Source organism: Typopeltis vanoorti, chromosome 5 (genome assembly GCF_054136105.1).
Source record: "Typopeltis vanoorti isolate ZY-2024b chromosome 5, IOZ_Tvanoo_1.0, whole genome shotgun sequence".
Taxonomy (NCBI): domain Eukaryota; kingdom Metazoa; phylum Arthropoda; class Arachnida; order Uropygi; family Thelyphonidae; genus Typopeltis; species Typopeltis vanoorti.
In genome coordinates this window covers 83683514-83700476 of record NC_143553.1, presented here as the reverse complement: position 1 = coordinate 83700476, position 16963 = coordinate 83683514, and the positions used below count along the sequence as shown (strand labels likewise).

The window sequence follows — 16963 nt, the reverse complement described above, 5'->3', positions numbered from 1 at the left end:
TTGTTTGTTTTATCTATGGCATTCTGTAATTCTTTATAAAATATATTACTGTCTTCTTCTTTTCCCTCTTCTGGTGGGAAAAGAATTATTGTTATGTGGCCTCTTAATGTCTTGAGTCTAATTTCTATTAGACTTTCATTCAAATAGTTGTAATATACAATATTGTTCTTTAGGGATTTATGTACCATAATCATTATACCTGCTTTTGCTCTTTCTTCTTTTTTTACCCCACTGTAGATTTGTATATAGTTGTTTGTTTCTTTTGTACCTTTTTGTTTTTTCTTTGTTTCTGTTACTATACATATCTTTATGTTTGCTTGATTTAGTTATTTATCAAGTTCTTCTTTGTGTGCAATGCTTCTCACATTCCATGTTGCAATCTTCATTATGTGTTCCTTTTTCCAATTTTGTTTACTGTTTTATGGGTTGTGGTCTTTTCCCTGACAGTCCGTCCGGCTTTTCTTTGCATGAAACATGAAAGTATTTTGAATTTCCCCAGGGCAGGTTACTAGCCTGTCGCTGGGTAAGTCTAGTGGTAGGGCTGCTATCTAACGCCTCTGGACAGGCAGATCCAACAGCATTTACTCTGTTAGGGTGTTAAGGTTATACCACCCATACCATGAGTGAGCTTGTAATTACAGTTTTTTTATTTTATTTTTTATATATATATATATATATATATAAAATGAGAGTTGATTGCATTATAATGAACTATATGAGGAGGGGTTGGAAAGTTCTGTTAAACACTAGAACAAAAATGATAGTACAGCAACTGATATAACCCCAAGAAAGAACATACTAGTAGCAGAGTTATGAAGGTAACTCATATTATTATATCCTCATATGTTCTTTCTTGTGGTTATATCAGTTGCTTTAATATAATTTTTATTCTAGGTTTTTATCAGAACTTTCCAGACTACTCCCCCCCCCCCCCATAATTTCTCTCTAGAACAATTATAGTCACTGCTGGATGAAATAACTTCAGCAAACTATGTTCAAGTTTTAACCTTAAGAACAATATTTAAGAGGCTTGCTTTAGATTTATATCCTCTGATGATTGTTTCATATTAGAAGGAACTTTTAGATAAATTTATTAATTTCGTTTTCCATTTTTCAACTTTCGTCTTTAACCCTGCAGAGTTCGCAGTCAAAAAAATTGCAGCTTAGGCCGCGTGTATCCGAGAGAGAGACATTCATTACTAGTATGTGCTGAGATGCGATAAAACTTTTAAAAAAATACTGCAAATATAATACATGATGGTTTATTTATATTCAGTTACAATCTAGATATTATTGAACAAAAAAATATAAAGAATAAAAATTTTTGTTACAAAATAACGCAAACATGGATAATGAAAGAAACTAAAACTAAACAAATGCGTTTAATATTAATTAATTAGAATCTTCAATAGTTGGATTTGCATACCAGTCATCACAAACCATATTGCTGTGCTCAAGGCATAAATACTTTTTACAGCACTTGCAAAAATATTTTGATAAGCGACTTGTTTTGGATGCATAGCACTTAAAACAACTTTTTCTTTTTATCAAGGGAACCATATCTATGTCGTCTTCATCAGAATTTCCTTCAAATTGTGTCTGAAATTGGTGAAGTTTCAGGTGTAAAGGCTTATGCACACCTATAGAGATTTCTGAATGCCTTTTTATTTGTTCTGACACTAACTTCATTATGAGATTTCTAATAAATATTCTGTGGTGTATTTTCACATTGTTGTTCAGCATATGAATAGTCTGAGTATTTATTCCTGCAATATTCGAAATTTTGTAAAATATGACCATATGCCATCTTTGGTGTTCCTGGCCACATTATATGTACCAATCATTTGGTCCACAGTGTCAACTCCTAGTTTGATTGTAATATTATATTATGTCAGGCTTTTGGGAATCTAAATTCACATTGTTATCAAAGTGCATACTTGAAACTAAAATTACTTTTTTTTCTCTTTTTTGTTATAATGAGATACAAGTGTGCAATCTGCACCAAAAGCGAATATGTTGGATTTTTTAGACCTGTTTTTAGGAGACATCAATTCAGGTGGTAGTTGGGGTTTATTCTTATGAACAGTATCTACGTATGAAAGTCGCTTCTTTTTCAAGTCGACAATAAGATTTATATCAGTGAACCAATTATCGGCTGTAATATTACATCCCGAAGAGTAAATGGGTTCTGCAAGTCTCTTGATTACATCTACTAGTTTATTACTAATCAAGTAAGGTCCTTCAGGCTGCTTACCTGCATATATTTCAAGATTCCTGTGTAAAATACTTTCGAATCAACCATAGCAAAAATTTTTATTCCATATTTACCTCACTTTGATGGAATATATTGTCTAAACCCACGTAACATTTTGTTTACTGTTACATTCTGTCCCATAGAGTAGCATAATTTCCATTTTCTACAAGTGGTGAGAAAATGTCTCTCACAGCTGCTAATTTGTCAACTTTCAGGCATTCTAAGTGAGTAAGTTTGTCATCAAACCTGATACAATTGTGAATAAATCTAAATCTTCGTAAAGACATCATAAGTCTAAAAAGTTCAATCTCACTACCATCTGTAGCCCATAAATCTTGCAAATTTAGCCGATTGTTGCGATGTAAACTAGTGAGATATAAGAATCCTAAAAATGCTTTCAATTCTATTTTGTCTATTCATTTAGCATTTCTTGAATACCAGTTCGAAATAGAATCGATGTATTTATTTGTATATAATCAGATTAGATCTAAAATATCATCTGTGATAAAGCAATTCAAAGTTTCAAGTTCTGTCTTGGTGATTTTTGCATTTGGCTGAACTAACGGAAGTTGACAAAATATTCTGCAGCTGTCTTATTGGATTTTTCCTCCATTTTGATTCTTTATCCTTTCCAAGAAAATGCTCTTCATTCGTGTCTAATTCATCTTCACTTTATTCACTAGAAATATCTTGTTTGGTATCCAAATCTGAACAAACTTTCACATAATCTTCATCTTCTAAATCGTTTTCATCTTCACATTCAACTCTATCATGCTCATCATCGGACTCAAGTAACATTCGCTGAATCTCCTCAGCATCTGATGGATTATCCAATCGATATATTTTTCCAGCCATTTTCAATGATAAATAAAAAAACAACTAAACCAATACTATACTGACATTGGAGTTCGCAGTACTCGAATACAATTTACTATCAAACATCACACACCTTTACATAATACGTGTTAAACTAAACTGACAGCATAAACAGTGCGGAATATCACTCGTAATATATGCATGCACAGATAGTCATGACCTCCAAGCTATACACTGGATATATGTAAGAATATTTATATTAAAACAATTTGTTTGTATCTGTCAGATCAGTTGCGACCTCTGCAGGGTTAATGCCTTTTAAAATTATTCCATTAAAATCTCAAACACTGTGATGTTTCACAACAGTTGATAATGAGTTTTAATGATTCTTGGAATATGCACATTCACTTTTTTTTTCATTGATGAAGCACCATTTCATTCTGATACAAGTGAAGTGTAAAGTGGTGACATTAGCATAACAAATGTTATTTCATTTTGTCAGTCACCGAGTCAGAGTGTGGTTGAAGTATTAAAGCAGAAAATATCACCTTAATATACATATTGGGCAGTGAATGGTGTAAATGTGATATGCTTAAAAAATTGACTTAAAAGATGTTATTCAGTGAATCACACAATCATGGGATGATATTCAATCATGAAACCAGAAAGCACTGAGAAGTTATGTTCTAAAGAAAAGAAATAACTCAGGGTAAAATATGCTACATTTTGTTATAAAAAATTTCAGGCTGTTAAAAAGCAAAAGATGATGACGACATAATAGGAATGCATGCAAAAAGACAATCAACATGAACTGACTTACTATGACAATTGCTATGGTAAATGAGGATGATGAAGAAATTGACCTTGGGACTATGCAGCAAAACAATTAAAATGAGTTAGTGAAGGGATCAATGCACTCAAGGTAGCACTGGATTATATAGAACAACAGGCAGAAAGTTCTCTGACATATTATTGAGATGCTGGCACAACTTCACTGTAAGGAACAGAAATAAAATGGGAAAAAAGTGTTGTCACTATTTTTTTTTTAAATTCATTTATTTATTTATTTGCATTGATCATATTGTATACTTAGGCATTTGCTGTAATTTCTGTAGTTGACTACCATAAACTTGTATTATAATTCTGTTCAGTTTACATTTTTTTTCGTCTTGTATTAATTATCTAATTTAAAATAGTTTAATTTTGAAGGTAAGTTAATTATCAAAACGTTTAGGTATCTGAAAAGGGTATGTATGGATCCATTTATATTGTTACAGATTTTTCTAACTATATATATTTTCTATTTTAAGGGGCGAACCAAAAACATGGTATGGTGTGCCTGGTGGTAAAGCAGAAGTTTTTGAGCAAACTATGAGATCTGCAGCTCCAGAACTGTTTGAATGCCAGCCAGATCTTCTACATCAGTTAGTTACTATCATGAATCCAAATATCCTTACCACTTCAGGAGTTCCGGTTAGTTTTTGTTTTACATTTGATTGTTATTATTTTTCTAGTGTATCAACAAATTTTCTCATTTTTAATAATTTAATCTTACTTGTTTACAATCATGAAGTTGCTTTTTATATGTAGTTTTACTCTCAAACAGTAACTCTTTCTCAAATGAAATTTGGATAATTTTGAAATGTACTCCAATTAAAAATGGATCTCATGAGGTAGATGTCATGGCCAAGTAACTTGGTTTCATAGAAATATAAAGCTGTGGTTGGACAATAGTCTCCATCAGTTCCATGTGCCCTCAGTCCATTGTGGTCTGCCTTCATGGATGAAGTCAGTTTCATTGTAGTAAACTGTGTCATCTATATATGAGACTACTAAAGTTCAGATTGTATTTACAAAAGGCATTGCTATTTGAGCAGCTATGGAAGTCCAATACAAATTTTGTCCCTGCTTTATTATTCAAATTTAGTTGTGTTTATTATTCAATTTTAGTTGTTTTAGTAATGTCCTGTTACTCCTGACAATTTTAGAGCTTTTGATCTTATGTGACATTGAGGCCCATTAAACAAACTGGCCTACCTACCATCCTGTGTAATTGGGTCGCCAGCTTTCTTCTTGGTCATTTATTACATGTCATGGTGTTGTCACCATCTCTTCAAGTTTTGCCACCAATACAGGAATGACTCAGTTCTCTGTTCTATTACCTACCTTCTTAATCCTGTTTACAGCTTTACTGATTGTAGTGCTCTCCATTTCATCCCATTCATTTGACAAAACCATGCAGTGCTCAGCTTTAATATCAACCAGTATCTTCAACTTCAGTCTCCATACCACCCTTCATTGGTGTTGAGGAAAGTGGTCACCACCACCAGAACACAGTTTTTCATCTACTCTCACAATAGGGATCTTGCTTGCTTATCTTTATTCTCAGTATTACTCTATCACCAGAATCAAATCTCTCTCTCTCTTTGCTTATATTAACATTTATCTCCGGCCTCTTCTGGCATAAACACAACACATCAGTCACTCCCTTAGCACCTAAGAAATTCTTTGACTCAAAATGCCATTTTTTACCCACTTAGCTACTAACTCAATACAAACCTGATATCTGCCCATCATTAGAAAATTTCTCATATTTGGAGTGATGTACCTAAAACCTCTATACAAAATTCTCTATTCTGACCAGAGAAAAGTAATTCAGTTCAGATCTCTGCTTGAAGGAGAGATCCTCTATCCCACAGATGCAGTGTTTCATCACTGTCTGTTCTACAGGTATTGCTATGTTCACTGCTTCACTGAACTGGCAACATTTCTGTTGAGCCTGTTAAAAGAAGAGCAGCAGCTGTCCAGAAACCCTTTTCAGTGCAACTGCAAACATGCTGAACCTTTTTCTATTTCTTTTATTGCTCTTTTTCTATTTCTTTTATTCCATCCTCTTTGGAAACCGAATAGAATGAGGGAGCAAACCTGATAATAATCAGGTTTCTCAACCATCTCTTAAATAATCCTGCTTTCAAATAGTGGGAAACATGTTTGCCAATCATTCATCCCCTGTTTGTACCCCTTGCTCTTTAACTTTCCATTTTCATTTAACATGAAAGACAGTATAAAGAATTAGTTACTCTGTGAATCACAAAAATCATGAATAATACATAATTTTCTTTTTTTTTTTTTGCTTAATTAGTCAACTGATCCTGGCTAAAACTCCAAGATCTCTAGCCGGGATCAGTTCCTTCTTACACAATCCCACCAATATAATACAGCATTGGATATCTAATCACATCGAAGTGCATGATTGTACATTTATTAACATTGAACTGACAGATATTTATACATGCCCACAATTCCAGCCTATTCAAATCATTCTACAAGTACTCTGCATATCAGCAGCACTCCTGATTATCCTACTATCCTTCCCAATCTCATTAATGTACAGATTGAATAATAATGGACCAAGGACTGATCCTTCATACACACCACTGGTTAACTTGAATCTTGCAGACCCCCCCCCCCATACACCTTTTTGATATCTCAGTCAGCCATTTTATCCATGCCAATAGTTTATAATCCAATCTCCAATTTATGGAGAATAAAATATCTTCCATGCTGTATTCTGTCAAAAGCCTTAAGCAAAATCCAAAAGTATCATGGTGCATCCCTTTCCCTTGTCTAACTCGGTAATGTTATTATAGAATGTGAGCAAGTTTCTAAATCATGACCTTCCCTTATCTATGCTGTTCGCTGCAAAGTAGATTCTCAGTCAACTCTTAATGCTAGCCCTAACCAACTTTTCCACAATCTTCACCACCTGAGATACCGATTGGTCAATAGGTGGATACAGCAGTCTTTGCACCACCTTTGTGGAATCTTCCTTATTTTGAGACTCAAATTATATAGCCTGGTCAAAGGATCAACTGAACACTCTTTTAGCATCTGTATTGATATACCATATTGGAATATTATTAGAATCCTAGACAATATCAAAAAAGAGAACCAACAGAAAACAAACTTCATCATAAATGCTGGCAAACAAGCTATTACAGATCAAGAAATTGCAAACACACTGGCAAAAACCTATTCAAACAACTCCAAACTTCAGTATAACAGAGAGGACAAGCCCCTCAATAAACTCACAAGTCAAATGCTAAAACAAGCAAGAACATACCAAACTAATGACATCTTCTCCGAAGAATTTACACTAAGTGAACTAAATTCATCAATCGAGAAAACTGCACCTAATAAATCTCCTGGTAATGATCTTATCTTTGGTCATATGGTCAAACACCTTGGCAAAAATGCCAAAGAACAACTTCTGGACATTCTCAATACCTCTTGGCGAACGGGCAAACTTCCAAAAGAATGGAAAAAATCAGTTATTGTACCCATCCTGAAACCTGACAAAAATGCTGCAGAATGTCAAAGTTACAGACCTATCGCATTAACTAGCATACTTTGTAAAATTACTGAAAGAATCATACACTCCAGGCTTATGCACTGGCTGACAAAAAATAAGAAAATCAACTACTACCAAACTGCTTATAGAACTCGTCATTCGACAACAGATCAATTATTCCATTTCTGCCAAACAATAATAGACTCATTTCAGGAAAAACCAACAAAAAAGACAACTGCCATATTCCTTGATATGACTGCTGCTTTTGATCGTGTTTGGATCAAAAAATTAATACAAACAATACATGATATTGGAATTAGAGGAAACGCTTTAATCTGGATTGCTGATTTCATCAGAGGAAGAAAGATCAAAGTCAGAATCAATACAGCAATATCAAAAGAGCGGAGAACCTGGGCTGGTGTTCCCCAGGGCTCAGTACTCAGTCCCTTACTATTCCTTCTATATGTCAATAATATTCATCCCTACCTTACAGAAGACACAAAAGTAACTTGCTATGCAGATGATATAGCCATCTGGCACACTAGTGCTAAAATCAAAGAATCAGAGGAAATTCTAAACAAATCCATGAGAGGATTAGAAAAATGGTCAAACGAACTCAAACTTAAAATCAACCCAGACAAAACAAAACTAAGTACATTTAGTACAGACAGGAAAAATAGACATTCCTACAATCCCAAAGTCATGATCAATAACAAGCTAATTGAAAAAGTCACAAATCCAAAATACCTTGGTATTACGCTTGATCAGGAATTACGTTTTGCACAACACATCTCTAACACTTCCAACAGAGCTCTAAAAAAATTAAATATACTGAAAAGGCTTTGTGGAACAAATTGGGGTGCAAAGCCAAAAATCCTCAAAACTACTTACACTACACTAATAAGGCCAATAATGGAATATGCAGCACCTATCTGGTCACCTTCGGCTTCATCGGTAAAGAAAAACCTAGACAAAATACAAGCAAAAGCATCCAAGATTATCATTGGTGCAGTCTCATCCACTAACAACATCAGAGCCCAACAGGAATGTGGGCTTGACCTGCTGGAGGACAGACGAAAATTTGCCACCATAAAATTCATAAATAATATCAGAAGCTACCAAAGTGATCATGTCTCCCTAAAAACCTATGAACATTGGAACCAAATTTGCAGACTTCACAGATCATCGACTTTACAATATGATGACACTATCAGGAAAGAAATAGGTCTTGATCAGCTAAATGTCCACATAAACAAAGAACCTCTATTTTCCAGTCCTTTACCTTCAAATACCTTCATAAATCTAAACCTTACCAAACTCTGTACAAAAAAAGAACCAAAAGAAATGCTTAAAGAAAAAGGCCTAAATACCATCAACCTTCTTTCATCCTCCAAACAGGTTATTTGTTATACCGATGGATCATCAGACACCAATATGATTAATGGAGGCGCTGGTGTTCTCCTTCTACTCCCGAAAGGTGAAAAACTTTCAATAAAAGTTGGATCTGGGAGAATCGCTTCCAATTTTACCAGCGAACTCTACGCAATAATTAAAGCACTAGAAGCCTACTTAAATCTATCATCATCTCAACAATCTGAAGGAATTATAATTTACAGTGACTCAAGATCAGCTATGGAGGCAATCAAAAATGGCAATACCAAGCTCACACAAGACATCCATAAACTCTTAAATCATCTAAAGTGTTTAGGTAAAAGTTGCATTCTACAATGGATTCCTGCTCATGTAGGCATTGATCACAACGAAGCAGCTGATAAATTAGCAAAAGAGGCCAGAGAACTCAACCAAGAAACTCATATGATAACTCTTGCTGATGCCAATGCACTAGCAAAAGCTAAACTAATTCCATTGAAATCAGTGATACAACATCAAATTCCCGAGATCAATGCTGACAGAAGGACCTCCACTACGATAGCAAGACTACGAACAGGACATTATAGAGGAATGAAGATCAATACAGATGATACGAGAACATATAGAAACTGCAACAACTGCCCCAATACGGAACTGACACCCACTCACATCTTTACCTGTCCAGCAATTACAGCAGCCTTGCAAGAAATAGATCCTAATCCTGAACAACAGCTCTATACAAACAAAATCACAGACATAGCCAAAGCAGTACAAAGAGCGCACGGAAACATCTAAGACTCTTCAAAGGACAAGACAACAACAACAACATTGATATACCATCACTTCCTATTGTAGAATTCTTTTTCTGTTTATGCAACAGCTCAAATACCCCTCTTCCTCATTCAGTAAAGAGGTAGCAGTGAGTTCAGTGTTGCACATACCTGGTTGATAGCTGTTAGCAAAATGGCTACTCGTTAGTTGAACAATCACTTTTTCCTCATTCACGTGCATACCATCTGCATTCAGTAAGGTTATTATTTCAAACTCATTCTTTCTTTTACTTGCAGCATAACAATAGAATTCATTTGTGTTGTCTTTAACTGCAGAGCTAGTTTCTTCTCACACTCACTTAGCTTTCTGTACAATACTTGTGACTCTTCTGGCCTGCTTACAATTATCATAACTGACATCATCTTTATGCACACGGTATACCTTCCACTTCAACTTTTTCTTACGAATCTTTTGCTTAATTAGATTACACATCCATTTCACTTTTGCTCTATTTATTCTTCGACTTCTAGACACAACTTTCTCATATTGCATCATTTAAGTATTTTTCAAACCCTTCCTATGCACTGTGGATATTTTTTCCATCCAACAAGTGATACCATGATGCAGAATCCAGTACTCCTCAGGTAGTCACAATTTCCTGCTTTGTAGTTCAGCACGTAACCTCTTGAATGGAAGATTTCTAAACTTAGCCACTTTCCAAGTTAGTGACAGTGATCACACTGTACTCACTTGTTGATTTGTCTCACTTGTCGCAACAGCTCAATAAATTCAGTTTCATTCTACCATGCAATTTCACAGATATTCAATCAATGTTCAGACTCTTTCTGCATCATTGTATTTATTTGGTGATGCATTTCTTTGTCACTAGCAACCAATCCACCAGGTCTGTAACAAACAACTTTGTATTTAATCTTGTTAGACTTCACCTCACACCACATGGCTTCAAACTCACTGCCACATAAAAAATTGTTACTAGTATTGCAGCCATAGGCTTTCTTATCCTGTCTCACTGAAGCCTACAATATGAGATCCCAATATATTAACCAAGGCAACAAACTCTACTCCTTTGTTTCTGATACTCCTAGCATTGATGTACAGACGTAATAAGTTACCTGCATGCTCTTTTGTATGTCTGTGGTTTACATGACACAGTTCAACAACTTGCAGATCTATGTTCTTATCTAGTTCCTTACTTATGCATACCTCTTTACATACTTGATAGGTCCAAACCAGATGAACAGAGAATCATTCTCTCTTCATAATCATTTCCAAAATAATAAGCATTCCTAATCATTAACATTCTTTCTTTTACTCGCTTACCTAACATCATCGCTCTATACACAAATCTCATGATTCTTTCCATCAGAATTCAGTTTCCCTGACTGTGTTAGGTCTCATATCAGTTAATAATTTTTCTAAACTCCTGATGCCAAACGGATTCAAGAGTGGGCCATCCCTCTTATACAATTTCAATTTTCCTTCGAACTCACTCCACACATCCAAACACTTTGATTCATTCATTCCTTCCTTCTATACACCCTACGCATCAAATTGTTTGCCATCATAACCCTTTCTTCATAATTCATTTCTATCACTATTGATATTCATCCAAACCTGACCTGTTAAATTCCTAAGAGAACTTTTTGTTACCCCAAATTACTAACCATCTCAATTATCACTATGTTACAATTCTTCAGTTACAAGTCTGATACATGTACATTCATTAGTTATCTTATCCTTTGTCATGGTTTGCAAACCTAGATTTTTTTTTTTTTTTTTTTTTAATCTGCCCTGGCTCAAAATTTGCATGTTACATTTTCTGTAATTGATTTGTCTTTATTACTCCCCAAATTCCATAACCTCCCTACCTCTTTGATATCTCTGAAGATTGATTTTCTGCTGTCCAGATACCTAAATCTTGCTACTTTAAATCCCTATTCATCATCATCCCCCCCCCCCTCCCTCCTCAAATCCCTATCTTCATCAATTTCCCGAGCAGTGTTCCACCCTGGTACACAATTTGTAATCTCTTCATCTGAAAATGTATCACTTTTCCACATTAAACTGGTGTCATTATATGTTGTCTATATGTCAGCCTATTTAAATCATCATGCATGCTCTCTGCTTTGCCAGTTGAATTCTTATGCTACTCAATTTTGCTTCATCAGCAAATTGCTGAATATTTCCCTTCAAGTCAAACATTTCGTCTACACACCACAAGTCACCTGCTTTCTAATGGATTCTGTTCCTCCAAATACTAAACTTTGGTATCTATCCATCAATCTCCCTCACATCTGTAACTCTTGTTATGCTTGAATCGAGTCTTAGCCTCCTGTATTTGTTACCTCCAACTCTGTTTGTATAAAACTTACTTCTCCAGTTTGGATATTGTAATATAATGCTGGTGTCTATCCATCTTGTTCTAGGCTTTCCTTTTGGTCTTTTACCAAGAATTTAACTATTTATTGTCTTAAGAATACTGTTATTTTCCATACAAAAAACCTGCCTACTGTAAGTTTTTGATTATTTTACAAATGATATTAGATATTGGCACATCTTTACGAAGGTGATATAACCGATGGTTGTGTCTGATTCTCCAAAGACCATTATTTCATTGTGCCAAATATTTTTGTATGGATTTTGCTTTCAAAAGGTGATATGAAATTCTCCACCCTTGCCATAAATATCCAGATTTCACGTCCCTTTGTAACAACTGGACAAATTATTGATTTATATATATATATTTACTTCAGTCTTACAGTAAATATCTTTTGAGCTGAGTATTCAACTGGTGCAGAACACTGGAGTGAACAAAGGATTTGAAATCGGAAGTGATCACCATTTAGTCTTGAGCAGGATAAAATTGAATTTCATATTGAAAAGTAGAACATGAAAGAAAGTGTTAAAGCGAATGAAAGTTGAGCAGGTCTCAGATGTGAACTGTAGACTAAAATGCACAAACATTATTCATGAAAAAATGAAAGAATTTGAAAACAGGAACCAAAATCTGGAGATTCAGTGGCAAGACCTGAAGAAAGCATTGATTGATTCAGTCTGAGCACCATGTGATGAAGTTATCTGCAAGGATAGAAAAATCCGAACCTCATGGTGGATGCAGGAAGTTAAAGAGGCAGTGAAAGAAAAGAAGAAAGCATATCAAAAGTTCCTGGCAAATAAGTCAGCTTGTGTTCTTAGAGAATACAGAGACAAATGTAAGAAAGCTGTGTAAAACTAGCTAAACAAAAGTCCGGGGAATACTTTGGCAAGAACATGGTAACAAAATATTCTGGAGGCTGTTGAAAAAGCTCATAAATAGAGGAAAGAGTGTTGTAAAAGGAATCCAAGATAAGGGTGACATGAAACTGGAGAAAAAGATATCCTTGTTGTATGGAGTAATTACTTCAAAAAATGGTTGCGAAATGAAACAAGCAGTGACAGCACAGTGGTAAAAAAAAAAAAAAAAAAAAAAAAAAAAAAAAAAAAAACCTCAACAACCATGCAATCAGGAGTAGATATCCTCCATACATGAAGTAGGAAAAAAACCATCAAAAGCCTGAAATGTGGAAAGGCAGTGGGAATAGATGATATTCAACCAGAAATGTTCAAAATATGGCGGTATGAAAGTCTTGCAGTGGCTGCACCGCATTTAATGGCACTCTTAGAAGTGGACAGCCTGCATGGTACATGCCTACCCTTTCCTCAGTCTCCCTTTCAACATCATCAAATTCTTGACATGTACCCTCAAGGGGTATGCAGGATATTATTATAGTACAAGATGAAGAACTAACATCATTACAAACTTCCTGTCAGCAATTTTCCCCAAATCAGTCTATTATCTGTGAAGACTCCAACATTGTCAGATCGTATATTTCTATCTTTTAAAGCAATTTTTAGTGTGTCAATCCACCTATATCTTGGTCTTCCTCTGGATCTTTTTCCTGCTAACCTGGCATGGAAAAAACATAGGTGGGTTAAATAAAATTTTTATAATTTACCATTTTTATAGCCATTTTTGGAAGGACCAATTTATGTAAGTCAAATTTATCTATGCTGGAGGACTAGCTGTATATGAACCAACAATGAGATGTGTGAGAATGGCAGATATAAGAGCAAGAAAGAACAGGTGTGAATAGAAATACTTTTGTAACTGACAAATGAATTGGTAATAATTTGTGATATTACAAGGGTGGGCTGTAAAGTTCTCAACCTCGACCATAGTTGGCAACACTATCGGGAAGATTTTTTTTTCTTTCATTTGAAGTTCATAAAAGTTTATGGGCACTCTTCTCCTTCATTTTCAAGAATTAAGAAACGGGCTGCTGAGTTTGAAGATGATCCACGTGAAGGACGTCCAAACAGTGTAACAACACCAGAAATCATTGATCAAGTGCATGAAATTGCTGAGACTATAGGCATTTCAAAAAGAACTTGTAGGATATATTTTGCATGAAGAATTTCAAATGAAAAAGCTTTGCACAAGATGGGTGCCGTGCTTGCTCACAGCAGATCAAAAACGCACTCGCATGAAAATCTCTGAACGTTGCTGGGAGCGTTATAAAAAAAAACTGATTTTGTGCGTTGATTTATTACTATGGAAGAGAATGGATTCACCGTTACGCACCAGATTCCAAACAACAGTCAAAACAGTGGACCGAATCCAGGAATGTGTTAGAAGAGCTAATCTCAGGTGGTATGGTCATGTAAACAGAATGGAAGAGGAAAGATGAGCTAAACAAGTGTTCTCTGTCAGGTTGGCAGGAAAAAGATCCAGAGGAAGACACCAAGATATATGTGGATTGACACACTAAAAATTGCCTTAGAAGACAGAAATATGAGATCGACTCCACTCCAAGATTTGGCGCTGAACAAAGAAGATAAAATCTATTCCATTTTGTTAATTATCTTGAAAAGGGTAGAACAATAACCAGGGAATATTATTCCCATCTTTTAACCAGACTAGATGAAAAAATTTGTGAGAAAAGACCAGGTTTGGAAGAAAAAAAATAATCTTTCATTAGGGCAGTGCACCTGTCCACAAAGGTGCCTTGGCAATGGGAAAATTAAGGGATCTGCACTATGAGTAGTTCGAACATCCAACCCATTCTCCAGATTTGGCTTCCTCTGACTTCTATCTCTTTACAAAACTAAAACTCTTCCTCGCTGGTCAGCATTTTTAGCATGAGATAGTCTTGGGCCATCCATCTCTGATTGGTACCAGTGGAGATTGAACTGCCCACTCAGTCTCCAAAAGTTAGATAGGGCTAAATGGCCTTGCCTACTCCCCGTATACGGGAATAAAAAAAAGGCATTAGCTGATTTTTTTTTTTTTTTTTTTACTGAGAACCACTACAGGGACAGTATAATGGCGCTGGAGCATTGCTGAAATAAATTTATTAGTCTTTACGGGAGATTATGTTGAAAAAGAAAAATCATTTTGAAATTATGAATTCGTTTTTTATTGTTAGGCCGAGAACTTTTCAGACCACCCTCGTATTTGTCCAATAACTTGCTGTGATGGTACAAGAAGAGGGAAAGAGATTGTATATGAAATACAGTCAGTATTTCATATATACTGATATAGACTTATACTGACTATCTCATTACCTTCAACTAATACCACCTCACTCCTGCAGCCCATGGTCCAAGTTGTTATTCCTGTCTTGAAGATATATACTGGTATCCAAAAGCTAAGGTTGAACTACATATTTACTTGTATATGAAAAAAATTTCATGACTACAGTCAAATGTGGACATAAATTCATTGCCAGTATACTAATATATTACACAAAAATATGTATGCTCATATTTGACTGTAGTCATGAATTTTTTCATATACAGGTAAAAATATAGTTCATTCTTAGCTTTTGGATACCATTATATATCTTCAAGACAGGAATAACACCATGGACCACTGGCTGCAGGAGTGAGATGGTATTAGTTGAAGATAATGGGATGGTCAGTGTAAGTCACGGACTGACTGTATTTCATATACAATCTTTTTTGGCAAGAGATACATATTTCCTAAGGACGTAGTTAAGAAATTAATGTACACTGCTTACAGAAAACTATGTTGGGAGACATTGAAGTATGGAATATGGCCACCTGGAACTGCAGTGTATCTCTCACAACATCGTACTATGCTTTGCATCAAGTGATTCAGGAGTTCTTGAGGCAAATTAGCCAAAATCCTGATTCAGAGTAAGTGTATGGCTTTGTTTTCTGGAGGAGAATTTTGAGCAGCAGTGCTGGTCACCTGATTCAATTAACAATCTTGGTCTCCAGAAGTATCTTCTCTTCTCGTATATGATCAGTGTTATCTCATATGTGGAAAAAAGAGCACATTGGCCAGTTGGTGTCTTGTTCAATTTTTATGGATACAATATACAGAAAATGTGCTCTACGATGGGACACAGACTACAAGCCTTCAGACATATAGGCCCCTACTTGTTACAGACATCTTGCCGTAGTTTGTCGAGATATCTGCATATCTGTGATAGAATGGAACCAACTTGCAAGCTGACCAGCTGTGGTCTGTCGATTACATTTTGCTGTTGTAATCAAAAATCTACCTTCATGCTTCTTGATAGATGTAGGGTGACCTCTTAGCAAAGGTCTGGAACACATTTCATTGGTTTGAAACGTTTCCCAGAGCTTGGATAAAATGCTGTGTGAGATTCCAAACTCTGGCAATATCAGTAATTCTGTGGCCCTCTTCGGGCTTTCTGATAATTCTTTCCAATGTAAAATCATCTGGTGATGCCGTTAAGACATTACAAGACATCCCAGTTTGCAACTTTATTCCTTCTTGAAAAGAGCTTCCCCCAAACACAAATTTGCTTAGTGCTGCCTTTTACCCTTTATCCTGTTGAATGCTGCCATATGACCCGTTTGTGCATGATTGTGTACCCACTTTCTACTCGAAATCATCAGTTATACAAATTGCCACAAGCTGATTCATCTGAATTTGTGGTTGTAAATTTGCAACTTTATTCCTTCTTGAAAAGAGCTTCCCCCAAACACAAATTTGCTTAGTGCTGCCTTTTGCCCTTTATCCTGTTGAATGCTGCCATATGACCCGTTTGTGCATGATTGTGTACCCACTTTCTACTCGAAATCATCAGTTATACAAATTGCCACAAGCTGATTCATCTGAATTTGTGGTTGTAATCTTCAAAAACAGTGTCTGTCTTTAGGTTTTTAGACACCGGTATATTATTTGAGAAATGCTGTTGCTGCTACTCACAGTGAGAAAACCCTCAGACTTTTAGAATGAATACAATATTATGCATTGTACAAAGAATATAGTTGCAGCACATGGAGTAAGGTGACAGTGGAATATGTAAATGGATTTGGAAGAAACAGCTGAAAATATATTCGTT

At 35.4% G+C, this 16963-nt stretch overlaps 1 protein-coding gene across 2 annotated transcripts in view; it reads left to right on the top strand.

The window, feature by feature from the left end:
• Kdm5 (Lysine demethylase 5) overlaps positions 1–16963 on the top strand; it is a 561081-nt gene that overhangs the window by 197916 nt on the left and 346202 nt on the right. For both annotated transcript variants that reach the window (XM_090393222.1, XM_090393221.1), the window contains one exon: positions 4381–4543. In XM_090393222.1, the coding sequence (XP_090249348.1) occupies positions 4381–4543 (163 nt within the window). The remainder of the gene's footprint in view (positions 1–4380; positions 4544–16963) is intronic.